This window comes from Apodemus sylvaticus, chromosome 21 (assembly GCF_947179515.1).
Source record: "Apodemus sylvaticus chromosome 21, mApoSyl1.1, whole genome shotgun sequence".
NCBI classification, from domain to species: Eukaryota; Metazoa; Chordata; class Mammalia; order Rodentia; family Muridae; genus Apodemus; species Apodemus sylvaticus.
This window is the reverse complement of record NC_067492.1, coordinates 24,365,673-24,379,926: the sequence shown is the minus strand read 5'-3', so window position 1 is coordinate 24,379,926 and position 14,254 is coordinate 24,365,673. Positions and strand designations below refer to the sequence as shown.

The 14,254-nt window shown below is 37.9% G+C and overlaps 1 protein-coding gene across 2 annotated transcripts in view; it reads left to right on the top strand.

The window, feature by feature from the left end:
* Positions 1-14,254, top strand: part of Cbfb (core-binding factor subunit beta) — a 41,202-nt gene that overhangs the window by 9,391 nt on the left and 17,557 nt on the right. For both annotated transcript variants that reach the window (XM_052166284.1, XM_052166285.1), the window contains exon 4: positions 12,700-12,816. In XM_052166284.1, coding sequence (XP_052022244.1) covers positions 12,700-12,816 — 117 coding nt within the window. The remainder of the gene's footprint in view (positions 1-12,699; positions 12,817-14,254) is intronic.

Below are 14,254 nucleotides of genomic sequence, written 5' to 3'. Positions count from 1 at the left end.
AAGTTCAGGAGTTGATTTCATGGAAAAAAAATTGAAGAACTTTTGTATCCAATTGTATACTCAGTATTTCTGTTTCCTCTGTAGAATGGTTTTGTTTGTTTTTGGTTGGTGTTTGGGGTTTTTATTTGTTTTTCTGGGGTGTTTTTGAGTTGAGACATGGTCTCTTGTAGCTGTGGCCAATCTAGAACTCACACTCCTCCTGACTCCACCTTGGACTGATAGGGTTACAGGTGTGTTCCACCACACCCTGCTTGTAGTATGTTATCATTCCTGTTTCTAGCAACATGCTAAATTATTTTTTGAAGTGTCATTATGAGTAGCAAAAATTTTTGAGTTATTTGCCTGTGGAATGACAGATTTTGCCTGTTTAGTTTGGGGACAGCTCCTGGACTTAGTGAGTTCCAAGTCAGCCTGGCCTACAGTGAAACCCTGTCTCAAAACAAAACAATATTGGAGAGGTTGACTCAGCAGGTAAGAATGTGTGCCTGGCACCTCTTCAGAATCCTTCTAAAAGGCCCAGAACTGTAGCCATCACCACAGCTTCAGCACTCCTACCATGAGGTGGGAGGTGGAGCCCAGAGGATCTACTGGAAGCTGGTGGAGGAAGTATCGCAGGTGCAGAAACAGCAGGAGAGATCCTGCCTAAAAACAAAAGTAGAAGATCTGGGACCCAAAAAAGTTGTCCTCTGGTGTTCAGATACATCTCTCTACCTCTACCAATACAAATAATAAAATAATTCTTTTAAAAAAAAATCAACAACTAAAAAGAAACAGCAGCATATGCACTAATTAAAAGATTTATCAGTTTTAAGTACAGTGAAGGATTTTGTTTGTTTCGTTCTGTGATGTTATATTTTATCTTTTATGGGTAATCAGCCAATCCAGATTGAAAGGGGAAAGACTGCAGGATTTGTATAAAACAATGAGTAATAGTTACATAAACTTTGTTGTATGAACTTGTCTAATTGGAAAATGAAAATTAGTATTCACAGTGTTTCAATTTTAGTAGCAAATGATAAAACATGTACAATATCAGGAAATTTATGTCTTATTAATACTGGTTTTAGAAGTTTGTTTTCTACAAGAAAGACAGATGGTAATATTGTCAGTTTTGCGGGCCTGCTTTCTTGTTGCAGCTGTTCACCTCTGTAGTTGTGTCTAGAGGGCTAAATACTGCACATAAACAAGGGGGTGGGGCTACAGTCCAAGAATGTGGTAATGCTAGCCAAAATCAGGGTCTTTCATGTGATAAATTAAGTTTACATATAGATGACAGATCTTTCATACATAGTTTTGCCAACAAAAGAAATGCAGAAAACAAACACCCTCCTAGCATATTGCTGTGTGCTGCTAAGATAAAGTACTCGGTTGACTAAAGATTACTAACTAGGTTTTCTCATCCTTGTCATTCAGACTATGGAATCAAATATGTTCTTTCTCCCTTTTTATGCTTTGTTTTTTTGTTTTTTGTTTTTAATTCACTAGATTTTCTGTCTCCACAGGTTTAGGATTGACTACCAAAAAAACAATTAGAAGAACTTTCCTGAAAATAATGCTAATTATTTTCCAATGTTAATTCCTTTTATCAGATACCAAATGAGTATCATCTCATTTTTTTCCACCTTGTTTGAACTCTATACCACCAAGTACTGGGATTACAGGCATTAATCCCATTGCTTTAACCTAGTTACCTCCCAAATCTTTATTTCTCTTGACTAATAAGTGACCAGGAATATTTGCAATTTTAAATAGGTGGTATTGGGAGAGAAGCTATTATTTTTACAAACCCTAGAGAAGATTAGGAAATGATGTGCCATGTAGGCTCTAGGGGAATTGTTGTAGATAAGGAAAAAAGAAAGGTTTTTTACTATTAAAGGAGCCAGAGTAGGAGCACACACGATATGGTATATAAACAGCAAATAGGCCAGTATGGCCAGATTAGACTAGGATGGGAGTAGTAGATGAGATAAAGAAAATAAAACAAGAACTGAGATTACACATGCTTAAATTATTGAGACAGTTTCTCTGTAGCCCTGGCTGTCCTGGAACTTACTCTGAAGACTAGATTGGCTTTGAGATCTGCCCGCCTCTGCCTCCCAAGTGCTGGGACTAAAGCTGTGTATCACTACAAACAGGATTTATTTATTTTATTATGTGTAAGTACACTGTAGCTGTATTCAGACACTCCAGAAGAGGGCGTCAGATCTTTTTATGGATGGTTGTGAGCCATCATGTGGTTGCTGGGGTTTGAACTCAAGACTTTTTGAAAGAGCAGTCAGTGCTCTTAACTGCTGAGCCATCTCTCCAGCCCTGACAAGATTTTTTTTAATTATATTTTTATCTGTATATATCCATGTGATTATGTGTATCCATGTGGAGGTCAGTGGATACCTTGTAGGAGTGTGTTCTATGTGTCAGTCCTGGGAATTGATATGGGTTATCAGGCAGACAGCAAGTGTTTTCGCCCGCTGAGCTGGCTCATCTGCCCACAGGTGCTGGGGTTTTTTTGTTGTTGTTGTTCTTTTGTTTTGGTTTTTTGGATTTGGTTTTTTTCGAGACAGGGTTTCTCTGTGTAGCCCTGACTGTCCTAGAGCTCACTCTGTAGACCAGGCTGGCCTCGAACTTAGAAATCCGCCTGCCTCTGCCTCTCAGCGTGCTAGGATTACAGGTGTGCGCCACCACTGCCCCGCTTGTTTTGTTTTGTTTTTTTACTTTTATTTTTTAGTTTCTCCTGGTTTATTTGCTTTAGTTTTTAAAGTCAGGGTCTCACATAGGTCAGATTGATCTTGACTTTGCTATATACTTGAGTCTGGTCTTGAACTTCTGATACTCTTCCTGGCCTCCAGTATCCTGGGTAAAGTGTGTGAACCCTTACACCAGGTTTGACATGGACTTTTCTTCTGAATGAAATGGAGAGTGGTTTCAGGGTTCTTTGCAGATGAGTGGTATGGTTTGTTAGGTTTTGACAGGCTCACTCAGCATTCTAGGTTGATAATATGTGAGGGCCAAAGTGAAGTAGGGAAACCAGTTTGGCTATTGAAGTAATCTTGGCAAGGCAGTAGAGGTGTAGTGAGAGGTGAGTGTTCTGAAATAAAGCCATCTGTTTTGTTTATGGATTGGGTGCAGTGGGCGGGAATGAGAGTGCTAAGAACAACTCCACCTCTTTGGCTAGAACAACTGGAAATATGGGTGCTATCATCTGAGGGGTGTGTGTGTGTGTGTGTGTGTATGGATGGAGTAAGGAACAGGTTTGCTCAATTTAGGACATCTGGATTTGTGATGTTTCCTTGTTTTTATAGTGTCTGTTTCCTTACTGACTACCCTGAACTCCCAGAGCTTAGCAGACTGCTTTTTAAAGGGACCCGTCATCTGTTTATCTCAAGAGTTCAGTAACCTTGGGAAAAGGTCAACATTATTGAAATGTACTTTAAATATAATAAAACGCTCCTAGTTTAATGGCATAAGTTTCACTTTAACAAATGTTTGTGTACATATGAATGCCTTTATGGTTAAGGTAATGTTTCAGCCAAGCCAAGAAATTTTCTCATGCTCCCTTACACAAATCTGGGATTGTTGTAGCTTTGTGGTTCTGGGTCAGGGCCTCTCCTGAGGTTACATTACAGTCAAACAGTTAGATAGGGCTGGACAGTCTCTGAAGACTTGTCTAGAGCCAAAGGATATACTTCTAACTAAGCTCATATGACTTCTATTTCCATGTGTGCTTCTTTATACAGAGAAAATGAATGAAGTCACCATGTTTTTTATGACCTCTTCTCCAATCATTTGTGTCTCATTCAGTTTATTAGCAGCTAGTCACTAAGTCTAGGCCACATTCAACTGAGAAGGGAATTATTATTACACTTGGGTATGAATACCAGGCTGGTGGAATCATTGGCCATGTTGGAGTTCAACCACAATAATAATTCTTAAATTTAGTGAATTCAGAACAGCTTACAATGTTAATAAAGAAAAAACAAATAATTCTTTTATTTAAAATTGTAGTTTTGTGATTTAAGGAATGTCTTCAGAAAATAGCCCCTTTTATTCATTCTTTGGCTTTTGTGATAGCAGGAGTATTTTTACCTAGGCCCATCGGCAGAGGCCTATAATCCCAGCTTCTCCGGAAGCCAAGTGGAATCAAAAGTTCAAGGCCTTCCTGACCTATTCAGTTTGTTCAAGGATAGCCTGGGCAACTTAAGGAGACTTTGTCTCAAAATAAAAGGCAAAAAGGGAGCTGGAAATACAGACCAATTGTAGAGCTCTTATCTAGCACTGTGAGCCTTAGGTTCGAACACCTTCCCTCTACCCCCACCACTCAGTTTTTCTCTCAAACTTAGGAGCCTTTGTTTTCATTAAAAGAAAATTTCACACCAAGTGTCTTTAATAAGGAAGGTCTGTTAGTGACTGTTACCTATAAATAGATACTTGTGTGAGATCAGGTCAGAGCGTAGTATTATATATTTTCGTTTTGAAGTACTTGAAACTTTTAAGAGGACAGAGTCTAAGTATATAGTTCTGGCTGCCTGGAACTCATATGAACCATGCTGGCCTTGAAACTTAAAAAGAGAAATTAAGTGCATAGGTGTTTTTCCTGCTTGTAAGTCTGTGTGTGCCTGGTGCCCATGAAAGAGGCCAGAAGAGGACATTGGATTTCCAGAGACTAGAGTGTAGAGGACTATGAACTCTGTCACGTGGGTGCTGGGGATAGAACTTGGTCCTCTGGAAGAATAGCCAGTTAGTTCTCAACTACTGAGCCATCTCTCCAGACCCATTTGAAACAGTTGTCTAGTTGAACTGTCTATATTTGGCATGTAGTTGTTTTTATTTGCTTTAGATAGTACTGAGCGTGGAACCCAGGGCCTTGGATGGCTTACTGAGTACTCTGTTACTGACTCTGTTCTGAGCCCTTACCTTGGCTCTTAGAACCTTTCAGGAAAGGTTTAAATTCAGCATAGTGGAAAGGTAGAGTCAAAGCTGATCACAGCTTACCCATTTGTGGTAGGCAGAATATTCCTCTTGTAAGGATTGAATGAAGTATCAGAATATATGAAAAATATATTTTGAAATTTGAATTGTTTTGAGACTAGTTTACTGTAGGACAGGCTAGCTTTGAACTGTCATTTGTTTTGCTTCTACTTCCCAAGTATATGGATGGATTATAGGTATGTGCCAGTATGCTCAGCACTGAATGCATCTTCAGTTGCAAACCCCTCTTCAGAGTTAGGCTATTAGATGGTTTTGTAGGGTAAATTGTAACTGAGTCATAGAGTTAGTGATGTGACTTAGGTAAGTTCATTTCAGGTAGGCATATAATGCTGCTGGAACACTTCATATTTCCCAAGTAGTTCATCCTGGTATGTTATAAATCTTTGTAACAAAGGTGTTTTTAATTCTTTAAACTGCTTCCTTGTAACTTAGCTGTCAGATGGCAGCCAGGAAAAGGCAGCTTTTCAGATCTTGAATCATTCCTCAATTGAAATTTTATAGACTCATCTTAATTTCTTTGCTCTTTCCTTTTAGGTCCTATTTCCAATTATATTTTAGTTCAGATGAATGCAAATGATTTTGGTTGACCATAATTAATAGTCTTGAGTGGTCATAATGCTTTCCTCCCATGTAATCTGTATTTTATAAAGCTTCATTGAGATTTTGGCTTAATGACTATATATGGTAATTATATGGTCCTGTTAGTCTAACAAGTATGAAAACTTATTTCAAAAAATGAACTTTATTGTTTTGCCATTCATTGACTCATTCCCTCTACCCCCAAGGAATTTGATTATTCTGTTCCTGTACTGGACTCGGGAAGAGAGAAACTCTTAGTATGGTCCTACATTTTTTTGAGACAGGGTCTTACTATGCAGACCAAGCTGGCTTCCAACTTAGAGAAATCTGCCTGCCTCTGCCTCCCAAGTGCCAGGACTAAAGGCACTATGCTTGTCATAGGTATTTCTGATCCTTTTACCTTAGCCTTCCAAGTGCTGGGATTATAGGCTTGGCCATGTTGACTCATACAAAGCCATTTTTAACAGATTTAGATCTAATGGATAAAGAATTTTTGAGTAGGCTCCTCTGTCCTAAGATATATTGCCTCTTACTTTCCTTCTTGATTTGTAACATAGTGTGTGTGTGTGTGTGTGTGTGTGTGTGTGTGTGTTTGCGTGCGCAAGTTCTCTTTCTTCCACCATGTGGGTTCTCAGGATTGCACTGAGGTTGCCCGGCTTGGCAGCACTTGCTCTCACCAATAAGCCATCTTACCAAATTTCAACTTAGACTAATATTTTTAACTTAAAAACTATGTATATTTTACAATATGGGCATGACTAGGGCGTAAATATGTGCTAATGGCTCACAGAAGGAACTAACCACGAGTGTTTTTAAGTGTAACAAAGGTGTAGAAAGGGACTGTCATTTTCAGATGAAGTTCTTAGAGGATGAGCTGGATGGAATCTCGGGATGCAACTGCATTCGGCTGTGTTGCAGGTGTTTATGGGCTCTCGGGTAGCAGCACTACAGCGCCTGCCACTTTTCTGAGTTCTAACTCAAAAGCATAACAGGCATTTCACTTAGAAAAAATACAGTAAAATCAAGTAAAAAGTGTATAGAGAGCATATTAGTGGCATGTTAGTACAACTTTTATTATGTGGAAAAGTATACAGATCTCGTGTTATTGGTGGCAGAGGTGTGTGTGGGTGGTTTGTTTTTGTTTTTGTTTGGAAACTCAGTCTTAATGTAACCCAGGCTGGCATTGAACTAGCCAAGAAGTACAGGATGACCCTCCTGATCTTCTCCCAAGTGCTGGGATTTCAGGTGTGAGCCACTGTGCCCAGCTCTCATGAAGTCTGAGGTCAGTTAACATACAATTCTTTTTCTTTAGGTTTTTGTTTGTTTGTTTGTTTTTGCTTTTGATTGGTTTTTCGAGACAGGGTTTCTCCATGTAGTCCTGGCTGTCCTGGAACTCACTCTGTAGACGAGGCTGGCCTCGAACTCAGAAATTCACCTGCCTGTGCCTCCCAAATGCTGGGCTTTTTCTTTGTTGAGATAGGTTCTTACTATATAGCTCACGCTGATCTCAAACTGGATCCTCCTACTTTTAGTCCAGGTCCTAGGATTACATTTTTTTTTTTTTTGGCACTGTTCCCAGCAGCATACTAATTTTATTGAATATGTGTTTAAATGTGTGGACATACACGTTTCAGAAATATTTTCTAGTTTTCTATTTTATTGTTTGTCATTTGCACTGTATGAAGTAGTAGGTTTATACCTTGCATTAGATCACTATAAGAAACATGTTTTCTCCTGCGTGTGCAACCCAGTTGTTTCAGAATGTAAATGAATGACTGTAGTATCTGACAGTGGCTGACTGTGAACTTAGGAACAGAAAGGACCATGTGGCTAAAGGAGCATGAATCAGAAAGTCTTTTAAAGGAATTTGTTAACTAGTCTACAGAAATGATTATAGCTGGGCAGCAAGGTACATATTTCATCAGTGGAATCTTGTTTTCCTGGGTGCTTTTGGCCAGTCTAGCATTACAGCTAGCTTGTCTGATGATTCATTAGTTTGTGGATAGAACAACTGTTCATTGTCTGGGTGGGGGTGGGGTGGAGAGCTAGCCAGCTCTTTGCCTTAGAAAAACCTGCCATGTAGAGCATTGGTGGAAATGTGTATGGAGGCAGTGATTCTGTGATGGTCTGTGTCTCACACATTTTACTTACTTTGATCTCTCTAACTTTTACAAAAGGAGATATTTTCACTGGTTATAAAATGAGAGGAATCTGACTTGAGGAACCTAAAGTCCTGTAACATTGAACTGCATAATACACCCAACAAAGGGGAACTTCAACCTATGATACAATGTGTTTTCATTTGCTTAGCGTGCTATTCTTTTGCTTGTTTGTTTGTTTTGTTTTGTTTTTAGTTTTTGTTTTTTTCGAGGCAGGGTTTCTCTGTATAGCCCTGGCTGTCCTGGAACTCACTCTGTAGACCAGGCTGGCCTCGAACTCAGAAATCTGCCTGCCTCTGCCTCCCAGAGTGCTGGGATTACAGGCGTGCTATTCATAGTCTGCTCTTCGTTGTTTTCTTCTGCCCAGATTGAAAAGCTGAACTTTATCAGAGTTCTTCATTGGCCCCCCATTTCCTATATATTTGTCAAGGAATCTTTCTTCCTTCTTCCAGATTTGAACCCATATTGTTAGTGGTCACCATATTTATTAGCCCAGGTCTTTTAGAAAATTGAAACCTCATATTTCTTTTCTCTCTAGATTTGTCTGTTATGGATAATTTAATAATTCTGACCTTTTTATGGCTTATTTCACTTAGTGTAATATTGGGTTCATCTTTGTTATAGAAGCAACACTTTTTTTTTTTTTACCTTGTGCTATTACAGAGAATCCTCAGAATATGCAGATTCCCGTTAGTTTTTATTTTTCTTATACTAATAAGTCAGTCTAGTTACATAAAAGTTTATTTGTATTTAAAGGCTAAAAAGGAGTGTTTAAATCATCTTCTGAAATAACCGAAACAACTGCAGACACTTTGACCACACAGGCAGCACTGTTTGTAGAAGCAACGCTTGATTTTTGCTGCTTTTGAGTTTTTGTTTTGCTGGTGACTGTGATGATAGGGTTTGTTTGCTTGACTGACAGTCATCCTGTGTAGTGCAAGCTGACCTTGAGTTTGTACTGCTCCTTCCACTCTGGCCTGCTCAGTAAGTGCTGGAACTAGAGGCATGTGTCATCATGATGTTCAGCATTCATTCCTTTTTATTACCAAATAATAAACCCTTTTATTAATAATATAATTGAATGATACAAACATATATTTATTGAACTTTTCTGGCTTGAATGATGGGGAATTTGAAGCTATAAGTTGAAAGTAATTTATATAATTTGGATTAAACATGAATACAAAATATTGATGTTTAGGTCTTGAGTTAAATTTGCTAAACCACATTTTACCTTTTTAAAAATGAGGCTATAGTCACTTTTAAACCCGTGAAGTCTCATTCTGTAGTATTTAATTTTCAGAAAGATAAGTTGTTTTGTTGCATCCTGTGGTTTGCTGCATCTATATATCATCAGTTTTTAAGGCCTTGTGGAATCCATTTTCTATAACATTATTTTTTCCTAGACAATTGGACTTCATCTTGGGACATACAATAACTTTTTTTTTTCCAAATATTGAAGTAAGGCATCATTTTCAGTAAAATGTCTTTGTGTTTAAATGACATTATTGAATTAACATTACAAAATACCAGCTATTAAGAGACAGCAGTATATTTTCTTCAGACTTTGAGGCTTACTATTCATGAGTATATAAAAGCACCAAACATTTACTTTGAAGATTATACATAAAACTGTTTATTTCAGTATGAACATTAAATAAATCACTAGGATCATCAGATGTTATTTTAAATTAGAATGTATCCATTTTCTAAAGCCATTTAGAAATTTCCCAAAACATATTAGTGGTGGTCTCCTTTTCATGAAAGATTTATAAAGAAGTAAAAGATGAACTTTAAAAAAAATGAATTACATAAAGGAAATATTTTTGACTATGGATGTTAATATGAATAAGCTAAAAATTATAGAATCTGCAGTTTTAAAAGATATAAGCCATTTGTGAAGAACACAAATGTGGTTTAAAAGTAGCATGAAGTTAACTTTTTCTCAGCTATTATATGAGAAGAATTACCCATGATTTGTATCAGGATTTAGCATAAGAGAGGCTTTGGTAGTGAAATGTTACACTTTGTACCATGCACTATAGGGATCAAAGTCTTCACTGGAGATGTGGTAGGTTCTCTCTTTGATATAAAGTATAGAGGGATATTGTTCTTATGTTTCTCTGGGATGTTGCACAGGAGGTGAGCATTGTCATTTGACTAAAGGTGCCCACTGATGGAGTAAATGTGGCTGGACTTGGTGTGTGGGTGTGGTTGCCAGCACACAGAAGATGAAAGCAGCAGTTCAAGGTCACTCAGCTGTATAGTGAGTTAGTGGCCAACCTGTATCTCGAAAAAGGATAAATAAATAAGAGTGAATTTATAATGTGGAAAGAAATGAGCACTTATCAGAACAAAAGGAAATATGTGGTTAGACGGTTGTAACTATAACTGTAGACAGTTTCCCTTGCTCCAGTAGGAGGAGAAATATAACCTTATGTTTTTAGAGAGTCTTCTTTCTTTTTTAAGTAGAAATTGGTTCAACATAGTTTATTGAACTTTTATTTTTTAAAAGAAGTTGTTAGCATACATATGGAGAAAACTGTTCATATGTAACATAAAGACATAAAGCCTGTAGATTTATGTTACCAGTAACTTTTCTATTGTATAAACTGACAGTTTTTATTAAGTATCTCTGAAAAACAAAAGTCCAAAACTTTCCTCAGGAGACTGCTAAATTTGAGTAAAGAAAAACAGTATGCTTCCAGCTTTTCTTTTAAAATGAGAAAATTTTCTACTATTTTTCTGTCATATAAGTAATAAAAATGCCATCTTTAGCTCATGAAGCACTAGATTCATCCAGTGGCAACATATTTTGTGTACGTAGATGAAAATCTCACTTATGAAGATGTGTTTGATTACTTGGAACTTTGAAAATTCATTGGAGTTCCACTTTATATTTTAAATATCTTAAAGTAGTGAATAATTTAAATTTGTGCTTAATTTTATTTTGTGATAAGTGAGGTAAAGAAGATATAAAGAAAAAAGATTAAGTAGCCAGGTATAGTGGACACAAGTCTACAATCCCAGTACTTGAGAGGTAGTTATAGGAAGATCATCAATTCAAGACCAACCTGGGCTACATGATATTCTTTTGAGAGAGAAAGACAGAGATAGACTAACAGATTTTACTTAATTATTGTTTTTATTACAATTATTTAAACTTTGAGGTTATAATATAATCACATCATTTTCCCATTCCCTTCTTCCTTCCTAACTACTTTTGTCTGTTGTTGTTGTTGTTGTTGTTGTTGTTGTTGTTGTTGTTTTTCAAGACAGGGCTCTTTGTGGCCCCAGGCTGTCCTGAAACTCAAGTAGATCCACCTGCTTTTGCCTCACAAGTGTTGTGACTAAAGACTTGTGCCACCAAGCCTACTGGTTATGGTGACTCTAAAATGTAATCTCAGCATTTAAAGTGGAAATAGAATGATTCTGAGTTCAGAGCCATCCTGAAATCCATAACAGTTTAACATTAGGGCAGAGAAGATTATAGGAACTATGATAAATTCCTCTCTTGGAGGGCCCTGGTCCTGGAAAGGCTGGATGCAGCAGTGTAGAGGAATACCAGGACAGGGAAGTGGGGGTTGATTGGGGAACAGGGGGAGGGAAGAGGGCTTATGGGACTTTTGGGGAAGGGGGATCCAGGAAAGGGGAAATCATTTGAAAAATAAATAAAGAATATATCTAATAAACAAAATTCCTCTCTTGGTTCATATCTGTGTCATACAGTATCTGGCTTGACACCCATTCTTTACATTTAAATCCTTATTTAGAAAAATCAGCCAGTGTGAGAATTACTGTGATTGGAAGCCTCAGTTTGGAAATTCAACTAAAGTGACTCACTCTGCTGTCATTTAATTACTTGAAAACTTGTGACTGTGTTGGTTATCTTTAGAGAAGACAGTATCAAACAAGTAAGTTCAGGTCACCTTAGTGTGTGAGGATGCTGGTATTTTCTGATAGTGCTAAAGGTTTATATGATGGATATTTTTTAACTCGGTAAATTTGAAATAATGTTTATTGATAACCTTTTAAAACTTAAAATGTATTACATATTTTACATTTTTCAGTGATGTAAGATGTTACAGCAGCCCAGAGTGTTCCTTTTGGATATTTTTCCAACATACAGCTGTCTATAACTGTAGTCCTATGGAACCCAGTGCCCTCTTCTGGTGTGCAAATACACATTTAGAAAAAAATCCGTATGTGTTGCAGGATATTTGATCATCCTGTGAACCCCATGATTGTGTTATTTACAGAAAAACCATGTTTCTAGCTGTGGTGTGGCTCATTCCTTAGCATACACTTTTAATCCTAAACTATGAAGGTAAAGTTAGTTTGTAGAAGGAAGCACTCATTTTTTAAAGTGATGTCTAATTGAATGGCAGAGTGACAAAAGTGAGAAAGATTTGACAGAATAGGATCTGCCCAACTCTCATGAGGAGAGAGGAAAGGGCAGCTACTTGAGGAGCAGTGCGGAGAGAAGAAAGAGAGGGGGCAGTTTACCAGGACAGCTGGAGAGAGAACAAACTAGACTCAGATGAAGACAGAAGGAGACAGAAGATCAGAACAGATTGCCAAAAGTTGGTCTGAAGCCAAGAAGAGCAATTCAGGAGAAGCTGAGAGAAGCCAGATTGAATCAGCCAGCTGGGAGAGGAGTTTGAGCCGGAACAGCTGAGTTGAACAAGCCTACTAGAGATCAGAAAGATCTGTGAATGGGTGCTGTTTATTTAGCAGCAAATCTCAGAGTCTGAAAACATTCTAGGTTTAGATAAGATTGTACTCAGCCTAGAAGCTTCCAGGACTAGGCCTCGGTTAACAGACGGGCAGTAAGCCTCAAGAGATAACAATTATAACAGGAGAATAAAAGTTACACACACACACACACACACACACACACGTTTATATATATCCTAAAGAAAACTTCATGTCTGTTTTTTATTGGTTTTCACCAGTTTTTTTTTTGTTTTTTCAGGTATACTTGAAGGCTCCCATGATTCTGAATGGAGTGTGTGTTATATGGAAGGGCTGGATTGATCTCCACAGATTGGATGGTATGGGTTGCCTGGAGTTTGATGAGGAGCGAGCCCAGGTAGGGCAATTTCAGTCTTTACTGGGTATAGTCCTTTTATTTAGTCCCTAACCTTGCCTTTGGGAAACTACTTTACCTTGTCTTTAGAGCAGTACTATGTTTAGGGCTCATGAGATGATTTAACAGGTAAAAGTTACCTGAGAACCTGAGATTGATTCACAGGATCCACATGATAAAGGAGCCAATTCCTCTGACCTCCATACACATGCTATGTAACCGGTGTGCACCCATACACATGTATACGCCCACAAAATAAACAATGTAGTGAACACTACCCCCTGCTTTCCCATCTCCCAAGACAAGGTTTCTTTGTGTAACTGCCTTAAATTCAAGAGATCCACCTGTCTCTGCTGGGATTGAAGTCATATGACACCACCACCTGGGCTTAATAAAAAAAAATTTTATTTATTTTTAGTTTATGTTATTTTATGTTTATTGGTGTTTTGCCTACATGTAAGTCTGAAGGTGTCAGAAATCCTGGAACTTGGGTTACAGACGGGTGTGAGTTTCCATATAGGTGCTAGGAATTGAGCCTAGGTCCTCTGGAAGCCAACCAGTGCTCTTAACTGCTAAGCTATTTCTCCATCCTTTTAAAGTATGTTTAAAAAGTAAAGAGTAGTAGTAGTTAGGGTTATTTTTGCTCTGATGAGGCACCATGACTAAAAATTGGGAAGGAAAGAGTTTATTTGGCACCACTCACAAAGGCTGGGCCCATCTTCACTACCATCATCAAGTAAGAAAATGTCCTAAAGGCTTGCCTACAGCCTGATCCCATGGAAGCATTTTCTTAATTGAGGCTTCTTTCTCTGTGATAATTTTAGCTTGCGTCAAATTGACACAAAACCAGCTGACATAGGTGTATGCTTGTACAATGAATAATCTTGAAAGTGTTGAGGACTATATTCCAGTCCTGATTTTGGAAGTCTTTCCTTCAATGGGAATCCACTGGTTAATCATTAGATTTCCTATGTCTGTCTGGTGGGAAATTAAAGTCCAATAAATGATTCTTTTCAATATTTTTTATTGGTTTATCAGTACAACACGGGGGAGAGGGAGAGAAACAATTGTGAAAGCACATATGAGAACACACTTTTAGATTGACTGAGGCTCTTGGCAATTAATCTCCCTAAAAGGCATTAATAAACTGAACAAAATTTGTATTGAAACAAGGAAACAACTGGGTGACACACGCCTTTCATCCCAGCCTTGAGGGGCAGAGGCAAGTGGATCTCTGTGAGTTCAAGTTCAGTCTGGTCTACACACTGAGTTCCAAGCAGCCAGTGCTACATAGTGAGACCTTCTCTCTAAACCATACCAAAACCACTTTTTGTAAGTACTTGGAAAATTGACCAAAGGATACAGATTGAGATGTTTATGTTCAAGCATAGCTGTTGATTTTTTTGTTAAGATTAGTAAGTCTAGGACATTGTAGTCAGGA